Source organism: Cannabis sativa, chromosome 1, assembly GCF_029168945.1.
Source record: "Cannabis sativa cultivar Pink pepper isolate KNU-18-1 chromosome 1, ASM2916894v1, whole genome shotgun sequence".
In the NCBI taxonomy this organism is placed as follows: Eukaryota; Viridiplantae; Streptophyta; class Magnoliopsida; order Rosales; family Cannabaceae; genus Cannabis; species Cannabis sativa.
Genome location: NC_083601.1, coordinates 12,657,428 through 12,682,912, shown reverse-complemented (window position 1 = coordinate 12,682,912; position 25,485 = coordinate 12,657,428). Strand labels below are relative to the sequence as shown.

The 25,485-nt window shown below is 34.9% G+C and overlaps 2 protein-coding genes and 1 long non-coding RNA gene across 4 annotated transcripts; 2 read left to right on the top strand and 1 right to left on the bottom strand.

The window, feature by feature from the left end:
- Positions 1–1,693: 1,693 nt before the first annotated feature.
- Positions 1,694–16,387, bottom strand: LOC115704861 (uncharacterized). 2 transcript variants are annotated; one of them, XM_061104182.1, is made up of 18 exons: positions 15,728–16,387; positions 14,762–14,841; positions 13,073–13,123; positions 12,142–12,654; positions 11,724–11,985; positions 11,121–11,182; positions 10,291–10,476; positions 9,583–9,634; positions 9,205–9,486; positions 8,364–8,474; positions 6,618–6,806; positions 6,024–6,299; positions 4,937–5,557; positions 3,922–4,421; positions 3,763–3,823; positions 3,608–3,676; positions 2,467–3,131; positions 1,694–2,263 (listed from the first exon to the last, which is right to left on the bottom strand). In XM_061104182.1, the coding sequence occupies exons 1-17, from the start codon at positions 15,974–15,976 to the stop codon at positions 3,045–3,047; spliced, it is 3,651 nt and encodes a 1,216-aa protein (XP_060960165.1). In that variant the 5' UTR covers positions 15,977–16,387; the 3' UTR covers positions 1,694–2,263; positions 2,467–3,044. The 2 variants fall into 2 exon arrangements, with proteins under 2 accessions (XP_060960165.1, XP_060960161.1); XM_061104178.1 differs by having other exon boundaries at positions 1,694–2,260.
- A 167-nt stretch (positions 16,388–16,554) lies between these two features.
- Positions 16,555–18,287, top strand: LOC133030998 (uncharacterized). Its single transcript, XR_009684546.1, has 4 exons — positions 16,555–16,965; positions 17,390–17,533; positions 17,659–17,757; positions 17,989–18,287. It is a non-coding gene; the product is annotated as an uncharacterized LOC133030998 (long non-coding RNA).
- Positions 18,288–21,261: 2,974 nt separating this feature from the next.
- On the top strand, positions 21,262–23,711 carry LOC133037440 (uncharacterized). Its single transcript, XM_061114787.1, has 3 exons — positions 21,262–21,421; positions 21,898–23,244; positions 23,679–23,711. The coding sequence occupies exons 2-3, from the start codon at positions 22,573–22,575 to the stop codon at positions 23,709–23,711; spliced, it is 705 nt and encodes a 234-aa protein (XP_060970770.1). The 5' UTR covers positions 21,262–21,421; positions 21,898–22,572.
- The last annotated feature ends 1,774 nt before the right edge of the window (positions 23,712–25,485 follow it).

The following is a 25,485-nucleotide window of genomic DNA, read 5'->3' as shown; positions in this document are numbered from 1 at the left end:
CGACACGTTACGAAAAAAATAAGTTTAATCACGACACGATACGACAAGCTCAAAAGCATGTCACGTAAGTACAAATATACTAATCTAAAAGTAAAATACATTAATAATAATATAATAACAGTAATAATAAAAAGATACATATATATTTACTAATAAATATTTAAATGTTAATCATTCTAATTAATTTTTATATGATAATATGTAACGTATCTATAAAATATTATATAAAAATAATTAAAATTATAAATATATATAATTTAGTGATTAACTCATTAATTATAAAAAAAATAGTAAAAAAATAAAATCTGAGTTCGACCCCTATATAAAATTATTTACACATACTAAAATTTTCAATTTTTTTTACTTTTTTACTGTGGGGCAGAATTTTTTTCAAAAAATACTATGTAAGTTTTATACTGTGTACTATGTTAAGTTTTTAGTGTTGTTCTACGGTTATTTTTTAGTTGGTTCACTGTTGTTTTTAGTTGTTCTGTTTTGTGTTCCACTCTTATTTTATAAAAACACAACATTTTTGAAAAAATTTCCGCGTGATAGTATTTTTGTAAAAGTGAACCCAAATTCCAGTATTTTTGTAAGTTTCCCATAAAAAAATAAGCTGACCCTTTTATGAAATTGGATTGGCCCAAGTAAAGTAGAATCGAAAATGTGAGCTTACAGGTTGTGCTAAGCTTACCCTTTAAAATATTGGTGCAGCACGACACAATTCATATACTTTTATGAGCCGGCAAGGCACGACCCATATTATTGCTAGTTTTTCAAAATATGGCCCAAACTGGCATTGCACACACGTATTTATAGCTATTCTCATATATATAGTTCAATTTAACCTCATTTTTCTCTAGTTACCTTAAACCTTTGAGTATCAAAAATACTGATTGTTTTTTTAAAAAAAAATCACTAAAACTACAATATATGATAAAAATATAATTTTATTAACAATTTCGAAATACAATGATATAATTAAAAATAGAGTTATTTGGGCATAAATACTTAAGTGTAACTCTCAGTTGCAGATAAATACTTAAGTTTATTTTTTTAATAGTAATAATACTTAAATTATATTTTTGAAGACCTTGCTAATAAATGTCAAGTCATTACCCATGTTCACTTTCTTATTGGTGTATTTAAATTGATTTTTAAATAAAAATTTAATAACATAGACCAGTTAGAGATTGCCACATAACTATTGACATACCTACAAAAGTTTCAAAAATATAATTTAGATATTATAAATGTCAAAAATTAAACCAAAACTTAAACTTATATATTTATGTGTAATAATAAAAATACAAGGTACTATAATCCCTAATATTTGCACATATCCTATAGTATTGAGCATTGCTATAAGGCACCAGTGGTGTCTAACATCTTCTCGACATGTCGCGTTGTGATTGGCTAGCGATACTCCTTAAAAGTTATTAATTAAATTATATAAGACCCGATACTTAGTTGGACCAATAGCGATATTGACACATAGGAAGGTGTTAGGCACCACGGGTGCCCTTTAACATTTCTCTATAGTATTGGACAATCTATTTGACAATTCCCCTTTTATATTGTTAAAAAAACAAAAGTGGGGCCAAACTTTCAATATCTCAAACCGAGGGTTGTTCTGGTCATGAGGACATTGTTTCTAACATCAAGAAATTAAAATAAATTGACGAAGACGAAAGGGAAAAAATGACATTGAATGTCATACATTAAACAAAATTTCTCAACAGCCATACATGAAGCAATTTTCTCAGTAGGCATTTTACAACAATCGCAATTAGTTGTGATGGTGAAAAAAGAATAAATAAAAGAGTAACCCCAAAAATAGTCACATATTTACAATGTCAATAATATACCATGAAGATTTTAGGGGAAGGAAGAGAAAAAAAAAAAGGAAAATAAAAGAGACTATGAAGATGTCCTTAAAAATCGACATCTTGTGGTTGCCCCTAAAAATGGTATCAAAGAGTGTTTGTCATCCAATCTATGGTCAATCACCATCACTTTTGCCACTAAACCTAAAAAAACCATGATTCTGTCTTTGCCGATTCCAAGATGGTGAATCGCCACAAGGTGAAAAACTTGAAATTCAAATTATCTAGCTACACTTACACAACCAGTGAGAACGAGGGCCACCTTCAGAAATCCAAAATAAAACGAAGGCTCGGAAAAAGATCAGATCCTGTACAAAGAATGGATCTTTGGAAACTCTTCAATAAAGTCTGTATGCAAATGCAATGGCTACCAACTGCTGTCACATTAAAACAGAAAATACTAATAAATTCATGAGAAAATGAATAATTAGATTGTCTTCAAATGTGCAAGTAGACTAAATAACTAATCAGTCACGAGAAAACATGAAAATCATATAATTGATGCAAGTGGATGTTAAAGTAAGTGATACACACAATAGCTTTTGAATATAGAAGTTTGGATGTTAATAAACAGTTGTACCTCAAGAAATGCTGAAGCTCTTGACTTGCATCATCCATTAAAAGAAGACTACTACTGGTTGTTCTAAGTCAACACTTCTAATTACTATCTTCCTGAACCTTCAGTTGAATACGAAACTTCATAGATTTCAACACAAAGGAGTTCCATCACAAATCAACACACAAATGTACAGAGTAGATGTGGAAACTTGGAAGCAGATGTCAGTGTAGTCACCATTCTCCAGAAAAATCGATTCTGAAACCCACAGGCAATGACCCTAAATAAATTTCCGTATCAACAAACACCTGAGCAGTCCTCGTGATGGTCTACTCTTTTTGTTATTATTTCTCCGTCAGCACCACATTCATTCAACTCAAAAAAAAAAGTGTTTAGAAAGAGTAAAGTATCTTCCCAATCCAGGTCAGCACTTCGTGCTTCACAGAAACCGTTCATTCGTATCCCAGCTACATATTTCAAACTTGGAAGATATAATGTTTGTTACTAAAGGAAGAGCATCAGTAGTCATGATAGGAAGCTACTAAGCCATGTATTGAATCCAACTCAAAGAAAAATAATATCCAACACATTGCACAACTAGACTATAACCCACTCCCTAGATCATTTGCCAGCTGTAGGATCCCTCGCATCTGAAGGTATGGATTTTCCAACAGCTTTTCATTGTTACTCTACAAAAGTAAATAAATAAGTAGATTACACACATGTTTGCATTTTAGCATGCTTTTATACAAAAGCAGATGATTCACATGAAAATAACATAAGCTACTAGAGTTATGAAAGCAAAATGAAGGTCTGCATTGATCCATTGCAGATCTAACTTTTCTACAAGAACAGAGAAAGTATAGATTAAAAATATTGACATTCATATTTATTAACTTAATAACTTAATAAATTAGGTTCATCAGGAAACAGTGAGCAGGTTCAATTCAATTAGAACATCCTGCAACAAGACTGTTACAAAAATTTGGCTTGCTTTATGGTTAGTAAGTTTTATTATTTACATTTAAACATGGTAACTTTCTACCAGTGTGTAAGTTTATAAACAATCCAGAACAATAACAAATAAATAAATAAATATCCTATCTTTTTTATACTGGGTATTTTTTTCCAGCCCTGTATGGTTATAAATCCTGCAGAATCCTACCTGTTGAGCTCTGACAACAAGATTTTGAAGCATGTGTTGATATTTTTCTGGTTTTTCTGTCATCATGCGCTGCAATATACAAGCCTTGAATAATTAGCAAACATATAAATTTAATTTGCATAACAATTAATCAACTGGAAAAGACAAACTCTTGCCTTCAAAAGAAAAGCTGAAGAATAATATGCAACCCTTGAATCTGTGTCATCCAAAAGTTCCCTGCAATGCAGTTAGGAAAAAAGAAACCCTTTGATATGCGAAAGAACAAAAGAGAGCATAAAAATTCATTCACTAGGAACAGTGAAATAGAAAGTCACCTAAAAAAATCTTCGCCACCAACTTCTAGGAAAGCAGCAGAATCTGCAGTGCATTTACCAATTAGAAGCAACAGAAGAGCTGATCGAATATCTGAAGTAGCACCAGGCAGGTTCCCTCTTCCTTTGCTACCAACAGCTACACCCAATGCAATATTGTCTGTTGCTGCACCAGCAAGTTGAATTAAAGGCCAATAGAACAAAGCAGCAGGTACGCGTGAAACTAACTGCATGGGAATGACAGCCTGTCCCTGAAGAAGCAGTGCCGCCATTGAAGCTGTCTCATAATCAAGAGGATAGTTGTTACTGTGGATGGATCTACTGTCAACTTCTATACAACAATCAGAAGACTTCTCTGATTGAGACACAAGCTCATTTACATCAAATTTTTTATTTTCTTCCATGCAACCAAGAACTCTGCCATGGTGCAAGTCATCTCCGAATGGCATTGCAGTTGCCAAAGGGACTCTCAAGCACAATTGGGAGAATACGATGTCACACATCTGCATATAATCAGTAATGAGATAATAGATTGTAAGGATGATAAACATATGCAAAAGCTTGTCAAAAGGTTTTCTGTAATGGCTTCCAGAAAAAATATATGGGAAATTAGAAAAGTTGCACTTTACTTTTACATATGGGAAGGGGTTATCACAAAGGTGAAACACAGCCAGAGAACAAGCTACTCATCATGTTGAATTTAGCCATAAATTATTAAAATAAATTCATAACGGAACTCAGGTTTCAATCAGTTCATCAGCTTCCAGCACTATTGAGCCAAAACAAAATGATTGCACGTTATGAATTTTCAAACGAACGTTCACAAGAATAACAATTTGATCATGTAAGCATTTTAACACTCTTAACATATAAAATAAAAGAGCAAGTGCAAAAACAGAACCTATCTGTACACAATCTATATACTATTACCCCTTTATTCTATTGAATACCCCAAAGCTTTTTCAAAAGATTTCAGCTATGCCTATTTGGACGATTTCGTAATTTTTTCAGAGATTACCTTCAAAATATTGATGCGGTCGGTTTCATTGAACTGGTAGACAAGGGTCAAGGCACTGCTCATTACATCTATCACTGCATTAGCTTTCTCAAGGCGACTATCCCTGTGTACATTCCCAGTATCACTACCATTTGAATGCTGCATTTCATTCTCATCTAGCAAAAATTTACATCTCATAAGAAGCCTATCTAGAACAAACAGAAATCCCCATCTGATAACATTGTGTCTTGATTTCAGAAGGCCGCACATCAGCCAAATGGATAAAGGGACATCTGAAGCAACTGATGCATCATGAACACCTGCACGGGCAATGTTATTCTGCAGGGTTTTTATATTTGACCATATTGCGTTCCTTTCCACACGAATTTCAGCAATAAGCAAATCCCCCAACCAAACATATCCATTCTGCCGATAAGCAATTCTTTCTGAATGAAGCAGGGAATGTAAAGTGGCCCATGCGTGTGATACATTCAAGTCAATACCATTTCTCAGAACTTCGCCTTCAATGCTCTGCAAGAGCTTGTAAGATTTTGTTGTCTGGAGCATATGGGAAAACTCATTGTCCAAATGAGTATATGAACTTATAATGGTATCAAATTTCTCTGTTACAATCTCCAGTAGCTGCAAAGTCAATTGAACTTCAGATAGCATTAACATTTGATAGATTGTTGCATTAAATTGAATTCTAGAAATGAAAAGGACACAAGTCTATGAAGATGAAGAATAACAGCAATCCATTTAAAAACCAGTCAGAAGCGAAAAGTAATAGAAGCCACATAATAAACAAAAATTTGTTAGCAAAAAGAGTAGTCTGAAAATCTCTAATAGTTACTATTAGCCAACCTACCATCCTAAGTCTAATAATGGCATGAATTTTTCGTTTGTCAGAATTTATAGGAAATGTAATGATATAATTTACAGTCAAATTAATTTAAATATTGATTGGACACATTTGCATCCACTACTCTCACAGTAGTAATGGCTGGAATAAAAAATATATATTAAAAATAAACAAAAGAATAATAGCTCTTTTATAATAATTAGAAGACAACTAAACCTGCCATAAACAACACTTCTGAGACATTACCGTGTTTAATCGATCACTGTTGGGATATCTGGACAATGTAGCAGAAACTGATCTCCTCAAAATCTCTCCAATACCCTCAACCCCGAGCTTTACAGAAATATAAAAAGCCTCAGGTGCATCTGCTAGAGAAAGCAGAGCTGCAAGAGGCTGTATCTCATCGTCACTATACTCCGTGCCCCCTGTACATGTATAGGTTTCATTTACTCCGTGCAGAACAAAGTCAAAAAGGACCAAATACAGACTTCTCCTCTCTTCCCTTGAGGTTGCAAGGGTATACTGCACCAACAGAGCATGATCATTTCATTAACTTCCATAAAGCATCAGATAAAAAACATTGCTTGCAAGTTCTCTTGAAAAGTTTAAAAAACTAAATATCTTACACCCAAAACTTAGTAAGCGCAAAGAACCCATAAGGTATGCTCATGTAAACACAAATTTCTTATAATTGAGGTTTCTTTCATAACCTTAGGTATAGGAAAACCCAACACAACAATAAGAATAACATCCATAGTTAAATGTAATTATAGTACCCTCATTACAAGGTGTCTTTAAATCTGTGATTAAGCTTATCTGACCAACACATAATCAGCATACCTCGAGAAAAATGAACTCAATTCCACCAATCAGATCAATCTGTTCTACAAGGAACAACGGGGGACTTGCTGCCACTGATTGTCCTTCAGAGACATGATAAAACATGTTTGCCAACATAGAAATAAGTTTGCAGTGAACTACTTCTGCCCAAGAATTCTTCCTACTAATTTCTAGAAGTGCCTTAATAACCTGAAAATACGTAATAAGCTTAATCAGCACAAGGTTTGTTGACATGAAGGTAATATATAAAATTGATATAGAAGATATAGGACAAGAAATACCCAAGGTTGAAATTTTCTCTTAAGCTCTATATTTTAGAATACAGATAAGAACTGGCATAAAGATATGGCCAAATATACATCAGCAACTTGTTCAACCAAGTCTTTTTTTCACTTCTAATAAGAAACAAATGTTGTCATTATAGCTTAGTATCAAATCACAACTATAATGACCAACCATTGAGTAGCATAGGAAAAGGAAAAACACTAATATCCTTAGTTAGTGTTGAAAACCATATAGCCACCCAAACTTAACTCTATCCCAAATAACACAAGCTTTCGCTTCCATATCATTGAAGACTATTATTTCTTTCTAAACCATATGGTCCAAATGATTGCAAAAATACCCACATTCCACTCTGATATTCTCCTTCTTCTTACCAACATCCCCAGTGAATAAGCAATGTAAAAATTGATAATCTTTCATTAATTCTTTTTATTATCACCACTTTATAGCTTGCACCTTTTCCTTTCTTGGAAGATCTCATGATTTAACATTAGCTGTCATCCCTTAATCAATTAAATATCTTTATATATTAAAAGTGTCTATCTAACGGCATTTCTTAGTTTAATATTCTTGGTTTAACAGAATATACTTAAAAATAAAAGAATATTCTGTTAAATTTAACGATTAGGTTTGATCTCCCGTTAAAAAATAAACCCAATAATTAAACCCAAAAAATTAAACAATCTTTTAAATAAACAATCTTTTAAATATTAATAATCTCTTTTTAAATTAAAAAAATCATCTTAGCCACATATCTCTCTAACAAACCTATCTTGGGAGAATATTAATAATTTTTTTATTTATTTTTTAAAAAAGAAAAATATAGATAAAACATCTAGAAAAGATAATATAAAAGAAGATTGATTGTGTTGGCTTAGAGATTTTTGGGCTTGGGCTTAAAAAAATAATAATAAAAAAAAATGAAATGGGCTGTAATTAGTATTTACCTTATATGTTTGTGCTTATTTTTAGTTTTATTTTTAATTTTACTACCAAGAGGAGAAGGTTGAAAAATATTAGAATATGAAAATATTATTGGTGCTTATTAGTAATTTGCAAAGAATGTGAAAGTATATAAATATATAGTTGTGTAGCTATTATTAGATATGAAATGAGATAATAGAACTTTTTTCAATTAGAAAATTAATGTACATTTTACTATTAATAACATACATTATTATAACACAAATATGTTTTACTTACTAAATATACTGACACATATTTTATTTTTATAAAACAAATCGTTCAAATAATTATACTATTTTAATTATTAATTAAAATAAAAAACTAAAATATTAAATTAAATTAACACTACGTGGCTTGGCACGTAACAATCACCTAGTATAAAAAAAACCCTGAAACTGAAATACAAAATAAATAAAGGTTGAAAACTAAGAACCACCCTGAATTATTGGGATTTGGGTAAAGGAAAGAGAGTAAAAGAAAGGTGAAACAACTTACCCTTATGTCAAGACCATTCAACCTGTTTCTCAAGATTTTTCCTCTATCACAGACAAAATATAGTAAACAGCTTAATGCAGAAGCCCAAACAGATTCTTCCTTTTCTTCTATCTGCAAAATACAACAAAGGATAGATAAGGATAAGAAAATGATGAGAAATATTGACCAAAACTGCATAAACACATAAAAAAAATTAAATGAAACAACTTCTTTGAAAATAACTATTGTTTTTGAAAGCCAAAGCCTTCTTGGCCTATAAGATTTATCACCAATTTACAATGCCTACTCAATCTTCAAGTGCCTTCCTTGGTTTCAATCCAAACATTAAATGTTTTGTAATAAATTGTTATTTGCGAGACAAGTTTTCTCAATATACATGCAAACTCAATCTTCAAGTGCCTTCCTTGGTTTCAATCCAAACAATTAATGCTTTGTAATAAATTGTTACTCTGCAAAACAAGTCTTCTCAATACACAGGCAATTGTCACCTTCATTCACTCATCAACCTATATCATGAACCTCCTCCAAGATACTATATAGAAATCTACATATATAACGTATTTTGGTCAAGTGAAAGTCCAATCCAGGTGAGAGAGAAGAAACAATCTTCAGAATCAGATTTATATTTCTTTAACACTTCCACTTAGATTCTTGTGACTACATCAGCAGTAACAACTCTTCGAATAGTACAAGATTTAGTTAATTCATGATTCCATGCAAAAGCAATACAAAGTAATATTGAGCACAAAATTGTTTCTTATGTGATGTCATCTATAACAACCAGGGTATCTCTTTTCTCTAATACTGGTGTTTCCATGCAAGATATGAAAAGCAATAATACCTGAACAAGAAGAAGCAGTATCTCATATAAAATGTTCAAAATCCAAGACTCAAAATTATGAATAGCTGAGCAAGCCCCCATCTTAAGAGCATCAGTTTTCACTTTTCCTTGAAGTGCAAGTTTAGCTTCACTGTCAAAGTATGATTCCTGTGAATACTCTTCTTCAATTGTGGATGTGCTTTCAGTCATCATTGGCTCTAGCAATTGAGCATGAACACCAAGGTTCAAAATCAAATCAAATGCACGAGATCTACAAGCTGTTTTTGGAGAATTGAGCATTTCCTGAAAAAAATTCAAATAGCTTTTCAAAATTGCACAAGCAAAACAAATATATAAATAGACAAACCACTACGTACAAACATGGAACTGAAATATCACCTCCAGCATAAACAATGTGAAAGGAGCCGCAGTCCCAGAATCCGAAACATACCTACAAAAATAAATTTTAGTGCCCTTTTGTTCAACCTAAAGACTAGGTAAACCTGCAATCCAAGTTGCATTCTTTAGATGAAGACCCACACAGAACTCTCTAACTTAGTACACAATAAGAGAATGATGTAAAAGTTTATACAGTTACAGCAATAAAAATTAATAATGTTACAGTCATTATATCAAATAATCTCAAGTAGTAGTTTTGTAGAGTCTTTGAATGTTGATCCACCACAAGAACTGCTAAAAGCGCATGACATAGCGTATAAAATGGTCTAAGCATTATTTAAAATAAGGTTGTCTAAAATCTGAAGTCAACACCATATGCTCCAGCAAGAAAGTAAGTCTTATTATTATAATAATTTGCCAAGAATTCCAACATTCAACTAACTATTAAGTCAAAAGAACTTGTCTGGAAAGAAAAAAGAAAAAGATAAGATAAGATATCACAAAAAGTAGCAGCATGTATTTGATATAACTTGCAAATACAAAATTTTAGACATGTTTGTATAAGATAGACATATGTACTTAAACATGCATCCATTAATAAAAGTGTGCATGGGTATAAGAAGAAGTGTTACAGAATACACCTTTAAAATACTTGCATGGTATAGAAAATATTAGGAAATAACAGTTGCCAAATGCATCAAAACATACATGTCAATGATGAGTTTAACAAGGACGCTCACGGCAACATCCATTGATGGTTTTCCACTGTGACTATTTAATCTAGTTGATACTGTCATGACATTAGCATTTGATGAAGATGAAGATGTCTCAGAGCAAACTGCAGCAATGACCTCAGATACCTCAGCAGGGTTCAATCGCAAAGGCTGTTGCTCACTGATCAATCCAAGCCACTTAATGAGTAATAGATTAGCAGATCAAAGATAACAAACAACTTTACCACTAAATAAATATTATCATGTTAAGAAACTGTCCTTCAACAATAAACTGAAACTAACTTCTACCACCATCTTTTCTCAGTTATTGGAATATGACTACAAATATAAAGCATAGAGGTTCTATCTGGTGTTCAGAATTGGATAGATGCATCAATATGGATTAGATTGAAAGCTTAATATTAACTTGTGTTTGGTGTATAATATGGATTGGAAAGAAAAGAAATGATATATTAACTTCTTAAATTTGAATATATAATTTGCTTTTAAATAATTCTGGAAAAAGAGAGAGAGAGTAAGTTTGAAAGAAAAAGTCTTAAATGTGGTTCACTGACATTGGAACTTTGAATTGGAGTGAGTTACAGTTCCACTATTTTTACTTTTAAAATGGAATACTCACGCACTAACTATGAGTCTAGAATTAAAGAATAATAATCTGTATCCTGATTGAGTTTTTTTCAGACAATTAATTAAAAAGTTAAAATGAAGAAATAGAATTGCTAAAAGTGTCAAGAAGGTGTTTGGCTGTTTCTTACTAAAAAAAAATATGTTAGGATCATAATCGAAGGGAGCCCAGCTTGTTACCTGTAGTGACGATATTGGAATAATTGTCTAGCCCGCGGACGGAAGGTGCTCGCTGGAGAATCCTCCCTGGAATTTAAAACTTGATTCAAATAGCAATCAAAGTTTTTTCTGCTCAAATGAAGTTTCAAAATACAGATAATACATTATCACAACAATGTCTCCATATCCCAACCCACTACCTTGTGCAAAATTAATTTCCCCGTTCTTAATATATTATGTAAATACTTCCACTAAAAATTTCAACTCAGCCTGAGATATACTCTGCTTTAATTCAATTTACTTAAGCAGACATATTAAATTTAGTACGCAGCTCAGGGTTCTCATTTAAGAATCCATAATGATGGCTTTAGAAAGTTCAAAATCTTCAATAAGTAATATCAACAGGTCTTAATCACGACACAGAATTAGATATATCTGCAGGTGCTCTATAATCTGTTAGTTGGGTGAATGGCAACTTAAATCATGTCACATGCACTCGTGCAGAAGGATAAATCTAGAAACAAATGGGTAAGGGAAAAAAAAAAAAAAGCAAAATGTGAATAGCAAATAAAGTTCATCAAGATGTCATTACGAAAAATTGACAATTATTTCATAGGGGAGAACATGCCATATATGCTGAGGTCCTGCTCTGATGCGTTTAGATGAAGTTATTGCTCTTAAGTGAGGACGAGCAGAGGCAGAATCTGTGATTGTTGTTACTGGTGAAGGCTGCAGCAGTTGATCAAGATACGGCATATCAGCAGTTCCGAAATATTTCCAAGGTTGGCCTTTCATTTTGGCATCGATGTCACCCACAAGTAAAGCTGCTGCACCTACTTCTATAAAATTCCGGGCCCTCATGTCTTGAGAATTTATAGCACGGTCACTGGTTGTATCAGGGAACACATTATTACTCACTTTAAAGGAAAAACTTTAAGGAAACAAAATAAAATAAAACTTAAACATGAGATAAAAACTGCACTAAAATGGAGAGAAATTGTCGCCTGAAGAGTGAAAAAAGGCTGACCAATTTGATCATTACCTATCAGTTAGCAAAAATGATGACTGACATTCCCCGTGCCACCGCCATTTGAGAACATCATTTGCAATGTATTCAGAATCATCTGTTCCATCAATCTTTTCAATGTTTGATGAGTTCGAAAGAGATAAACTCGTGATATCTTTATTCTCTGAAGGTTCAGCACTATGGGCAGGGCTTAATTGGGAGTTAAAAGATTTACTTAATAAAGATGACAGAGTTGGAAGTGCCTGCCTCGAAGCTGAAGGGGCTCCAGCAAAAGCAGCTGGTTGGAATAGCCGCTTTGGAATATGTTGGGACACTAAGGAACGAACATAATTTAATGACTTTACAAGAGCTCCAGAAGTAAAACTGGAAACAGGCAAAGGAGATGTATTTGTAGATGCTGTCGATGAACCTGATTGTTGAATTGAAGCTCGTGGAGGCAATCTTCGGATTGGACTAGTGTCACACTCAGAAATTATGTTCACACAAAACCGATCTACCTGGAGTAATGTCTCCTCACTGGGTTTGTATCTGCTTAAGGATAATGTGAATAAAATAAATATTCAAAATAAGCTTAAAATTGAAACTAAAAGCTTCTTATACTAATCTTGTGACGAAACATGGACAAACAGACCTTCCTTATTTAATGATACAAATCAGAATTTACATGTGGCATTAGAATCCACAATAAATTATCAGTTAATTTTAATTGCTTCAGCTAAAGTTCTTTTTCCACACCAGTAGGAGCTCTAACTTTTTGATAGAAGAATGATTTTTTATCCATACAAGCACATAAACAGAATCGCACACAAGAGCAAGTGAATACATGCACGCAAACCACAAACCTAATCTCACTAATACTTGATTAATACACACAACCACAATTGTATACACATGCATGCAAACAAACTCCATGTGGTTGAAAATTGAGCAAATATAAACAACTTACCGTAGTAGGTAGCGTTTCAAAAGTGCCACACATCTTGAAACAACTGCAGGGCTGATGCAAATAAAAAGCAGCATTAGGGAAAAGTTTGCAATGTTATGATCATTTCCCAATGTATAATCACTTAATCCTAGAGCTAAACCAAAACAGAAAGTAATTCGCAACTGTACACTTGTGACGCTCTACATGTAAAAATGTATGATAGATCTGCTAAAGAAAGACCATATTATAATGCCTAAAACTACATACGCAATAGTTTAGCCATAAAATTTAAAGCAATGAGTCGCAAAAGAGTAAAATTGAGGGCAAAGTGAGGAACTAAAATCAGCTACTGAAAGCTAAAAGCTAAAAACTTTTGTGATTGTACTTCCAAAATGTACATGATATATTTAAAAACAATTAGTAATAGTTACACCTTTACTGGTTCTCAAAAAGAAATGTTTGTGATAGTAAGGACTCCTGTTCTCAAAAACAATTAGCAGGTTATCCCTTGTTCTCATGTTACCACAATTTTCCTCAGCCAAAAGTGAGGACTCTCAATAAACTTGGGAGGAGTCAGTCCTAGACATTTAACTACTGTCATCTTTTAGAGGAAAAAACAAACAGTTATCTATGAATTTTCCACTTTCATTTGTTACTAGTTTTTTTAGTCTACCATAGTGGTATTACAATTTACATATTAACTTAGAGGTGTTGGGTTCAAACCCATGCCCTCTCCCGTTATCCCAACCCTTTCATCTGTTACTAGTTAGGTCTACTTTCTCTTCACTTCTGCATGTTCACAATGATTTATCACCCCTTGATTAATAATTATTTTACTAATGGATGATACTTAAACAGTTTAATCACCATTGTTGAAAAGCAATTAACTGGTCTGCTGTGGGCACTTTCTTGCTAATTTGTTCAGCTTACTTTTTCTTTATATTTGCTTCGAAGAGTACGTCATATAGGATTCTGTTTTTGGCTAATTGGTAAACATCTTAGGTATTCACTCCTCACTCTTTAAGGTTACCCAACTTCTGGAGGTTTAGATTTAGTTATGATTATGATATCATGAATAAATTATGATTGCTTGCCTGAGAAATGTACTTATGCATTAAATTCAGCTATAGTTATATTATTAAAGTCAATTTCAAATATGAAACCTCGTTACATAAACTATACTAACTCTCTACACTCTTAAGTTTTATCTTTGTTAATTTTCCTGTTCAATTTTCTAAATTGCAATACTTTACACGATCTTTCAGGCAAGACCAAATATCTAGGCCTGCTTCAGATGGGACAACAAGGCTCATCTCCTCAGTGGCATTTTAAAGGATGTCAAAATGGCCACTCAAGACATCCAGCAATCTTTTGTGTTTAATTGCAAACAGTTACCAATTCTCAAGTTTCCATAAACTAACAAAAAAAATTATAAAGGACCTAATCCTTTTGAACTGGTTATCTAATAATTGATATTTTATCAGCCAACAGTTCTCTCAAACCATTCTATCAGCAAACTAATGCTCTCAGCATGTGAATTACTTCACAGATTCTTAAATTGACCAAAAAATAAAAACTGTTTAATAAAAACTGTTTAATAACAGAAAATGAAAGGTGAAGCCACTTGGAAGTTTATAATGTAAAATAGCATGCAAACAGATCATCTCAATTCATGTCACTAACATAGAACTGCCCAAATGTTAAAGTTACCTGCGCTCCCTCTCTGCGATGGTATGTTCTAAAATCACATTGTAAGCTAAGTCTATTGTAGAAGGTGAAGCTAAATAGTCCTGTCATGTATAAGAGGGGTAGCGACATTAGATATTAAAACTCATGTAAATTGATTAGCAAGAATACAACATGAATCTTATTATAACAAAAAAAAGAAAAGAAAAAAAACCAACCAACCTGCGCAAAAATAAAACTCAACCATATGGGCTTTGATCCATGGAATAAAGAGATTCATCAAGATATAATCATAAAACAATAAAATTTGGACAATAAGAAGTGAGCATCGTTTTACAGCAACACTAAGCCATCATAATGAAGACATTTTTAGTACAATACAAAAATTTTAAGTTCAAAAGTTTATAGTGTTGCTAGTCCTCTGTTAGTTCATGAAAAATCAAATTCAAGGATGCGGCAGCTTTAGCCAACATCTCAAATACACTACTTATGAGAAATCTAAACAGCCACTACAGGAAGAACTAAGTCAAAAGAGAAATAAATTTGCGAAAAATATAACAAGTCCTGGTTTTCAATCAAGAAGAAATTGTTTCCAAATTATAAATTCACCTCAAAGTTCAAAGGACTAAAACAAACAAAAAGGTATAAATTCTCAAAAACAATGCTAATTAATATAGGGAATGAGTTCATCAATTATGAACAAATTGCAGAGTGCTGACCCTAAGTAATCTCTTCAATAAAAAAAATTAAAAAAATACTCACAAAATATGTAACAGAATCCCCATCCCCACCGCACACACATACATTTGTATCTTTTGCTTGAGTCAACAAGAAAAGTAAATCTGCCCAATTAATCAAATTTTCGCCAATTGCAAATACATATACCGAATTAAAACGCAATTACCTAAAAGGCCATAACAAAAGATCTAAAATGTTATACCCACCAAAACACGAAAAGCAAATATGAAACGAAAAAAAAAAATCACGAACCCGTAGTGTTCTGGAAGCCTCTGTGAGAAGAACAGTGAAGGAAGTGGTGCCATGGTGAGATGAGGAAGCCGAGGAAGAAGACGAGGAAAGACAATCGGCTACGGCTCGACGCAGTGGCTCCGGAGGCTTTTTATGGGAGGAAGATCTTAGCCTGGAGACACCGCCGAGTCCACCCAACTGGAACCTCGAACTGCCACCAACAGCACCACCATTGCCGGGGCTCCATGAAGGACTGAAGCTCGAAGCCATAGATGGTTTCCGCCCACAATACGAAATTCTGGAAAAGAAAAAGAATTATGTAATTTTGAAAAACGGTAAACTCAGTCTCTCCAGTGTCGCCGCACTCTACATTTGATTAATCAAATCAGAAAAAAATTGAAATCCAAAAACAAAATCACAAAACTTTGTTTCCGTTTCCTCGATTGAAAAAAAGAAAAAGAAGATTAAGAATAATAATAATAATAATAATTAAAATTGAGAATTGAGATGCAGAAGGAAGAAAGATTTGATTTTGATTTGATATAATTAATGGGTTAAAATTTGAGTGTGCGTTTTGTGTTGTGTTGTGTGTATGTAAGTATATTATGTGTATTAGCTGTACGTATTGGCGTAGTTTTATGAGGTTTATTAGCTGTCATGCGCTAGAATTTTGTCACTTTAAGTGGGACTCTATGGAGATGATTATATATTATACGATTGGGTTGGGCTAATACATTCTCTGTCTCTTCTCTCTCTCGCCGCCTAGCCCAATTAGGGGGACCTGACTTTTAATTGGGCTTCTTCGTAAAAAGTGAAAAGTGGAAATTAGCTGTAGTATGGATTTTTATTAAATGTTTAGATAAATATGGATAAATTTTAATTTTAGGTAAATTATGGTATTTTTCTATTTTAAATTATTATGTGGGTTTTCTTTTCCATATTTTTAACTTTTTTTTTTTTATATTTTCCAGAAAATCATTTTCTCTCTTACCTCTTTGTCTTCTCCACCACCATTGTTTCTCTTCACCTCTCTGTCTTCTCTTCACCATTGTTCCATCTTCACTATTGTTTTCTCTCTTACCTCTTTGTCTTCTCCTCCACCATTTCTCTTCACCATTGTTCCATCTTACCTGAAGAGGAGGCATCGATTTACGCCGTCGAAGCGAAAAGAGGAGCCTATAAAACATCGTGAGGTCCCGTCGTCCCTCTACGTCCTCTGACCCCTTTTCTTCGGACAGCCACCTCTGCCCTCTCCTCTGGTTAGTTTTCTTGCTTCTACTTTTCATGGAACTGTTCAACTATTACTTAATGCTCTGCAAGTATTTGATAAAATGTTTTAAAAGACCCCAAGAAAAATAATATGCTTCTGCATTGAATATCCCTTCTTCTCTACTCAAAGTTGACCCAAGCCATCGCTTTCATGTCTTTGCATTTAAATTGCATTTTGTACCTAACATTTCATAACCATGATAAATTTAAAGCTTCTCTGAGTTTAACTTTCAATATAGGTGTACAGGATTTAGTTTATAGCTTGTAGAGCACACTTATCAATCATTTAATCGCGAAAACATTTTTATTATTTAACCTTCCCTTTGTTGGGTAACCAACATGTAAGGTTGTGATTTTCCAAGTCATGCCATTAGCATTTGATTATACCTTTTAATCTGAATGTTTCTATTTCAGGGTTGGGTAACACTACAATTGACCCGAGATCCCACCTTTGCAAGAGGATTCTTGTCTGCTAGATCCGTCACTGGGTTTCTTTCAGATGTTTATTCTGTAGCTGCTGATGAAGTTGGGAAAATTTTTGTTATTGCTGATGAAAGGGTATGTATCTATCTACAATATGGTGTGCTTATCTATTCTTTGAGCTCCTATACACATGATAAATTTGTGTAGCATTTTTGGTAACCTGAAGTTGAATTACTCACTGCGAAGTATTTTTGGAGCAGGCAGATCTTAGCAAACCAGAGACAATTCCTGTAACGTTGGTTGGCATTCACACTGTTATTGATTGTGCCACAGGGCGCCCAGAAGAGCCTATAAAGACGGTAGGATATAACTAATAATTTTCTCTACAGTAGTTTCATATTGATTGGTTTTTGCATTCTTTTTATGCTATATTTCTTTTTTCCTAAAAACAAGTAGAGGAATTCATGTGTCATTCAGCAAGCTCAGTATATATCTTTATGGTAAAGGTGCAAATATTGATTCCAGACCTTTGCTAAGCAATCATTTTTTCCTTAAACTAAGCTCTTTATTGTGTCTTCTTTATTTTTCAGGTCATTAATCATATTTAGAGAATGTCTTCATCTGATTTTGAATCTCCGAAGAAAACATCTAAAAATACGCAATCCCCTTCTTCTACTCGTGGTGTGAAAAGAAAGTGCATTAGTGAAACATCTAAATGGAACAAGGTTTTTTCTAATTATTCTCTTAAAGTACCAAGCTACTTATTTTCCATGCTCTTTTATTTAATATCAGTTTATTCATGATTTATTTTCAATGATCTTTTATATTGAAATTTAATATTAATTCATCTTAGACTAGACTAATTTGAAACTTTTATTTATTTAGATTTAAATTTACCTAATCTTTTTTTCCCTATTATTGTAGCTTACTTTTAATAATTTACCAGGTTACTTTTAATAATTTACCAGGTTACTTTTATTAATTTATGCAGGTTCCTCAATATATGATATCCCAAACAAAGCGATTTGGAACAAAAGTACAACCTTTCAATGATCTCTCAGTAATTTCTGACTTGAACACTACTTTCACTAATAAACAGAAGGAGCTGTTTAAAGCAACACCTTTTGGACATTTTTTAAAATTTCCAAAGGATCTTAAATTTCAAGCTCAGTTAGTACATCACATCATCTTGAGAGAGGTCTATTCGATGTCTAAAGATGTTGAGTTTTGGTTTAAGATAAATGGGACTATGGTAAGGTTCTCGATAGAGAAATTTTCCTTGATTACTGGACTGAAATGTCATGGTAACGATGATGATTCTATCTTTGTTGAGAAGGATGAGAGTTTAAGGAAAGTACTTTTTAAGGAAAGCAAGGGTTTGATAACAAAAAAAGAAGTTAGGAATGCTTTCATTCGGAAGAGAGCAAAAGGGGATGTTAATATGGTCAAACTTGGTTTGGTCCATTTTCTTGCTAATTTTTTATTTGGTACTGTTCCTGAAACCAAAGTGAGCAATTTCTTTTGGAATATTGTTGATTCAGATGATGCCACTTTTCAACAATTCCCATATGGTAAACTTTTATGGGAAAAATCTCGTCATTCAATGAGATTAAGTCTCATGAAAAAAGAAGAGATTTTTGAGAAGATGTTTGATGAGGAAACAGGAAAAGTTCAACCATATTCCTACAAGCTATTTGGTTTTCCATATGCATTTTTGATATGGATATTTGAGACTATTCCTGCTCTTTCTCCAACTTTTTGTGAGAAGGTTTGTGATGATGCTCAAAGGATTTTATGCTGGAAATGTACACGCAAACCGAGTTATTCCACATTAAATAAGAAAATTTTTACCCGAAAAAAGGTAAATTTCTTGGTTTATTTATTGTAGATTTAATTGTGGTTATTGAAATGTAGCTTAACTTTTGTTAGAATTGGTTTTATAAATCTATAATACTCATGTTAATAAATATTTCTGGTTTAAAGTAACCAGATTACTTATTATTTTTTTAAAAAGTAACCAGGTTACTTTATCATGTTTGTTAAGTAACTAAGTTACTTTAGAGCATGCTAATTATTTTTATTATTTTTTTGTGTAGCTGGAAGTAGTTCAGTTGCTACCTAAAGAATCTGAGAAAGAAAGTGAAACATTAAAGGAGTTTTCATTCCAACCCAAGTTTATGTTTAGAGAAGCCCCACAAACAGATGTTCAACCATTGACGGAGATTCCAATTTTAAGGCCTAGTACTTAAGTACCTAAAGCAAAAGAAAAATCACTTGTAAGTATTTATTTTTTTCTTTTTCTTATGTTTTATTTTCACTTCATTTTGTTTTATTAATGTGTTTCACTTTGTTTTAGGTTATGGAAACCAAAAATTACAATGCAGAGTTCAAAAAACTTGATAAACGGATGAAAGATATCTTATCAAACCAAAAAAATATTCATGGCGAACTTGTGATATTCAACCAAAATTTTAAAGATTTTTGTAAGATTCTAAGTGAATACACAAGGAGTACTCCATCCGGTACATCTAATGTTGATAAGTGTGTTCTTGAAAATGATGTTCCTCTTACTAAGGTAACCTGTAATACTCGGGATTAAGAAAAGGATTAGCAAAACCCTAACTAGATAATTATGTATAATTGAGGAAATTATATTATTATATAATTTAATATATGTGAAATTATATGAAATTTAACATGTTAAAGACCCCGTTGGTGAGCCAGGGGCATTTTGGTAATTATGACCCGAGAAGGGTAAATTGTTGAGATTAATTTAATTACGTGCTTAATATAATTATATTATTATATAGTATGCCTGTGTTGTCTTTTCAGGTGTGTTCTGACAGGTTGGCGCGGTATAGTCACACCCGGGAATTTCGGGCCGAACCGGGTTCGGGCCCGAAATGTAAATCGAATTGATTATTTGGCATTTTATTTGATATGTGATAATCTGAAATTTAATTGGCAATATTTAGGTGTGAAATGGCATTTATGCCCTTGAAAATGAATATGTGTGTGTTAAGCCTTAGGGGCAAAATGGTCTTTTGACCTTTATTGATTTACTTTGATAAAAATGGTATTTTGAGGAAAAACAAATTAATTTTCTGGTGATTGTTTCCTCCTTGGATGAACCCTTCCCCTCTCTCAAACCCTCTCTTATTTTCTCTTTGATTTGGTGAGAAATTGGTTGGATTTGAAGCTTAATCTTGGTGGATCTTTGTGCTAGCATTTGAATTGAATTTTGAGGTAAACTTTGAAGCTTAAATCCTTGTTATCCTTGCTGAATTTATTGTGGAAAAGCATGATTTTGTTGAAGATGGTAATATGTTGCATGATTGTGAGTTCTTGTTTAATTTGAGTATGTTTGTGCTTGAATCATTGTTGTGGTGTTTGATTGAGCTTTAGTTGAAATTCTAGGGTTTTCTTAACCTAAATCTCAAGTTGTTGTGGTTGTTTGCTGCTGGAATTATTTGGTTTGGTTTGAGGTCAAGCTCAAGTTTTGAGCTTGAGTTCTTGTTGGAGAAGTTTGATTGTTGTGTTGTTGAATAATTTGAAATTAGGGGTTTACATGTTGGAATTGTTGTTTTAGCTTTCTGTTGTGATGATTCTTATCTGTAAGAAGTTAATTTTGGGTATGGATTGATTAAGGTTCGAATATATGGTAAAGTGGGCATGTTTAGACCTTAAAATCTGGTTTTCTGGGTTTTTCGAACCCAGTGGCCGCGGCCAGATCTATGGTCGCCGCGGCCATAAAACCTGGCAGAGAGCCATCTTTTTCCTGAATTTGTTTTGGCCATAACTTTTGACTCGGGACTCCGTTTGGGACGTACTTTATACCGTTGGAAAGCTATTTTCGAGCTCTATGTGATTATCTGTATTTGAAATGCCATGAATTTATTTTATGAATGTGAAATCAGGGGTTAACCCTATTTGTGAAAATCCCGGATTGTGTGTGACTAGGATTACCGGCACCTGGTCAGGAGCACCCGGGGATTTGGAATCTCTACTATTGCGGGACAACAGGTAAGACAGTGGTTTGCACGTAGAGTATGCGCAGTGGCGCTTATGTTGAATATGATATATGTGAGTTATGGTAACCGGGATTAGGGTTATTACCCTAATAGGAACGGTTTGTTAGCCTAGGGTTATTACCCTAGTGAAATATGTGTATAAATGTCATGCCATGTTAATTGAAATGAAATTTAAGGATTATGCGCTCAAGGCATAATCAGGTTGGACTCGGTACACATAACCGAGATGAACCACTTCTAAGGCCTTAATGTATTTAGACGTGTGAGAGTAACACGTGGGTCTACGTCACGTAGATTTAATTAGATGTGTGAGCGCAACACATAGGTCTACGCCACGTAGACATAATTGGGCATGATGAAATAATGATCAGGTCTGTGCTATACAGACATATGTGAATGAGCATAATATATTTGTTATGAGTTATCTTGTCTTGCTTGGGCTTGGCTCACGGGTGCTCTACTGTGCAGGAAAGGGTAAGGCATTAGCTGATCAGCCATGAGTTTCAGGAGCAGGGCGAAGAATGTACATGTTCATGCCACTTCAGACCAAGCGGGTTATGGGTCTAACAGTGTTGACTTTTGTATTCTGTTTTGCCGCTTAGGTCGGCTAGTAAGAAAGAACTTGTAATAAGTTTGTAAATATTTTTGGGATCCCAACTATTTTGAAAAGTTTTAAATATATTACAAGTTTATTTTCAGTCTGTTTAATATAAAAGTTTAAATTCTGCGCTATTTTAATTAGTAATCCCGGTTAGGGGATTAGGGCTTTATAAGTATTTTGGGTAGCGTGCCTAATTATTTAGGGCGTTACAATTTGGTATCAGAGCGCCAAGGTTTTTAAACTTCCTGTAGACCGGCCGAACATGTACATTCGTCGTCAGAGATAGGCTCGACTCATGGTGCAGTAAGTATTGAGAGTAAATACTTGACTGTATGTGTGATCATCTGTTTACCGCTTTCCATTTTAGGCAGTATGCAAGCATCTAGAGTATGTATGTGTTATGTGATGCCATGCTATAAATGCTATTTGTTTATGTAAATATGTATGAGGTAAATAGATGAGTTAGGGTTTAAGGCAATAAGTGCGTAAGTGTGGTATTGGTGCTTAACTCGCTGGGGTTGTTGATTACAGGGGTACTAGTAATGGACCCTCCGCAATCATCTAGACCACAGGGCGAGCAAGTAGAGCCCGGGGTTACCCAAACCGATCCACCAGCACTGCCTCCACCTCCGCAAAATCCGGGGGATAATGCGGGGGTCGTTAATGCTAATCCTCCTGCTGACTGGCAGCAGATGTTTCATGAAATGCGAAGTGTCATACTTCGTCAAGAGGAAGAGTTGCAACGTTTAAGGCAACAGGCTGCCCCAGTGAATCAAGGGTTACCACCAGCTCCTGTGCCAGTGGTGGGTAACCAAGGGTATATTATGCCGCACCGGGACTCTGTGTTCGAGCGGTTTGTGAAGCTGCAACCTCCGGCTTTTCTGGGAGGCATTGATATTATTAAGGCCGATCAATGGATGAGCACTGTTACCCGTATCCTCGATAATATGGGGGTGACGGGAACTGAGAGGGTAAATTGTGCGGCCTTTATGTTTCAAGATCATGCCCGCGTCTGGTGGGACATAGTGAATCAAACTCGGGATGTCAGTGTGATGACATGGGATGAGTTTAAGAAACTTTTTGAGGAAAAGTTCTATAATGTGGCTGTACGGACTTCACACCAGGAAGACTTTGTGAAGTTGACTCAAGGGAAGATGTCGGTAGCTGAATATACTCTAGAATTTGACCGGTTATCTAAATTTGCTGGTGATTTGGTGCCTACCGATTTTACCAGAAAGCAGAAATATGTTCGAGGACTAAATGCTACAATTAGTCGGGACTTGAAGATTACCACATCACATGACACTCTGTATAAGAGAGTGGTAGACTTGGCCTTAATTGCTGAGGAGGCCGAGCAGCAAGTAATGAAGGAGCAGGCTGCAAAGGATGCCGCCATGGCATCAAACCCTCCTGCTGGTGGTAATGTCAGTAAGGGGACCGACAGTGGCAACCCTGAGCACAAGCGGAAGGCTGAGGCTTCCGGAGCTTCAGGGGGAAATAGAAAGTTTCGGGGAAACAGAGGTGGCCGTCAGGGTCGCGGGTCCTCATTTCGATCATATCCAGAATGTCCTAAATGCAAGAAGCATCATCCTGGTGAGTGCCGAGCCAAGGCATGTTTCCAGTGTGGCATGGTGGGCCACTTTATCAGAGACTGTCCCCAAGCCAAGAGAGAAGAGCCTAAGAAGAATGTTGCTCAGAACCCGGGGCGACTTTTCACTATAACTCAGGCAGATGCTGATGCTAGTCCGTCAGTTGTGACAGGTCAGTTATCTATTAATGGTTGTGCTTATACTGTGTTATTTGATTCGGGAGCTACTCATTCATATGTATCGAGTAGGGTGATAGAATGTTTACATAAGCCATGTGATATTTATGCTTCGGGGTTTGGAACCCTGTTACCCTCGGGAGACCTGATAATATCCACAAGGTGGATTCGGTCCTTGTCTTTTTGGATTGACGGCTGTGAGTTGACCGCCAATCTAATTGAGTTGCAATTATCTGATTTTGACATAATCCTGGGAATGGATTTTCTGTCTAAGTATGGAGCAATGATTGATTGTAAACGGAAGATGGTGGTGTTTGAGCCCGAGAGTGCTAACCCAGCAGTGTTCGTGGGTAAAGTTCAGGGGGCGCGCATACCGAGAATATCGTTGTTGAAAGCTAAAGACCTGATGGGTAGAGGTTGTCTAGGGTTCATAGTTACTACAGTGGACACTAGCCAACCTGTGACATCAGGGCCTGAGAATACGAAATTGGTATGTGAGTTCCTTGATGTCTTTCCAGAAGATTTGCCGGGATTGCCACCTGTCCGGGAGATTGAATTTGTTATTGAACTGGCTCCGGGAGTGGATCCAGTGTCTAAGTCACCGTACCGAATGGCTCCAGCTGAGTTGAAGGAATTGAAGATACAATTGCAAGAGTTACTAAATCTGGGATTCATCAGACCGAGTTACTCACCTTGGGGTGCTCCGGTTTTGTTTGTAAAGAAGAAAGACGGAACCCTGCGAATGTGTATTGACTACCGGGAGTTGAACAAGCTTACCATTAAGAACAAGTATCCTTTACCTCGAATTGATGATCTGTTTGATCAACTGAAGGGGAAGACGGTCTTTTCCAAGATCGATCTTCGCTCAGGCTATCATCAGTTGAGAATTCGAGAGGAAGATATCCCGAAAACTGCGTTCCGTACTCGGTATGGACACTATGAATTTCTGTGATGTCTTTTGGACTCACTAATGCCCCGGCGGCATTCATGGATTTGATGAACCGAGTGTTCAAGGATTATCTGGATAGGTTCGTGATTGTGTTTATCGATGACATTTTGGTGTACTCTGAGACAGAAGAAGAGCATGAGTTGCATCTCAGAGCGGTTTTGCAAAGATTACGGGATCACAAGCTTTATGCTAAGTTCAAAAAGTGTGAATTCTGGTTATCTCGTGTCTCATTTTTGGGGCACATAGTGGATAAAGATGGGATCATGGTGGATCCGGCTAAAATTGAAGCTGTACGGGATTGGCCAGTACCGAAGTCAGCTACAGAGGTCAGAAGTTTTCTGGGTTTGGCTGGTTATTATCGTCGGTTCGTTGAGGGTTTTTCAAAGATTGCTGTACCCTTAACGGAGCTGACCCGAAAGAACCAGAAGTTTGTTTGGACTGATCGGTGTGAGAAAAGTTTCCTGGAGTTAAAGCAACGCTTGATTACCGCTCCTGTACTAACTCTTCCTTCAGATAAGGAAAAGTTTGTGGTATATTGTGATGCCTCGAGACAGGGTCTCGGCTGTGTGCTTATGCAGGCTGGGAGGGTAATAGCTTATGCTTCTCGGCAGTTAAAGGAGTACGAGCAGAGGTACCCTACTCACGATTTAGAACTCGCAGCAGTGGTATTTGCGCTAAAGATTTGGCGGCATTACCTTTATGGCGAGAAATGTGAGATATATCTTGATCATAAAAGTACGA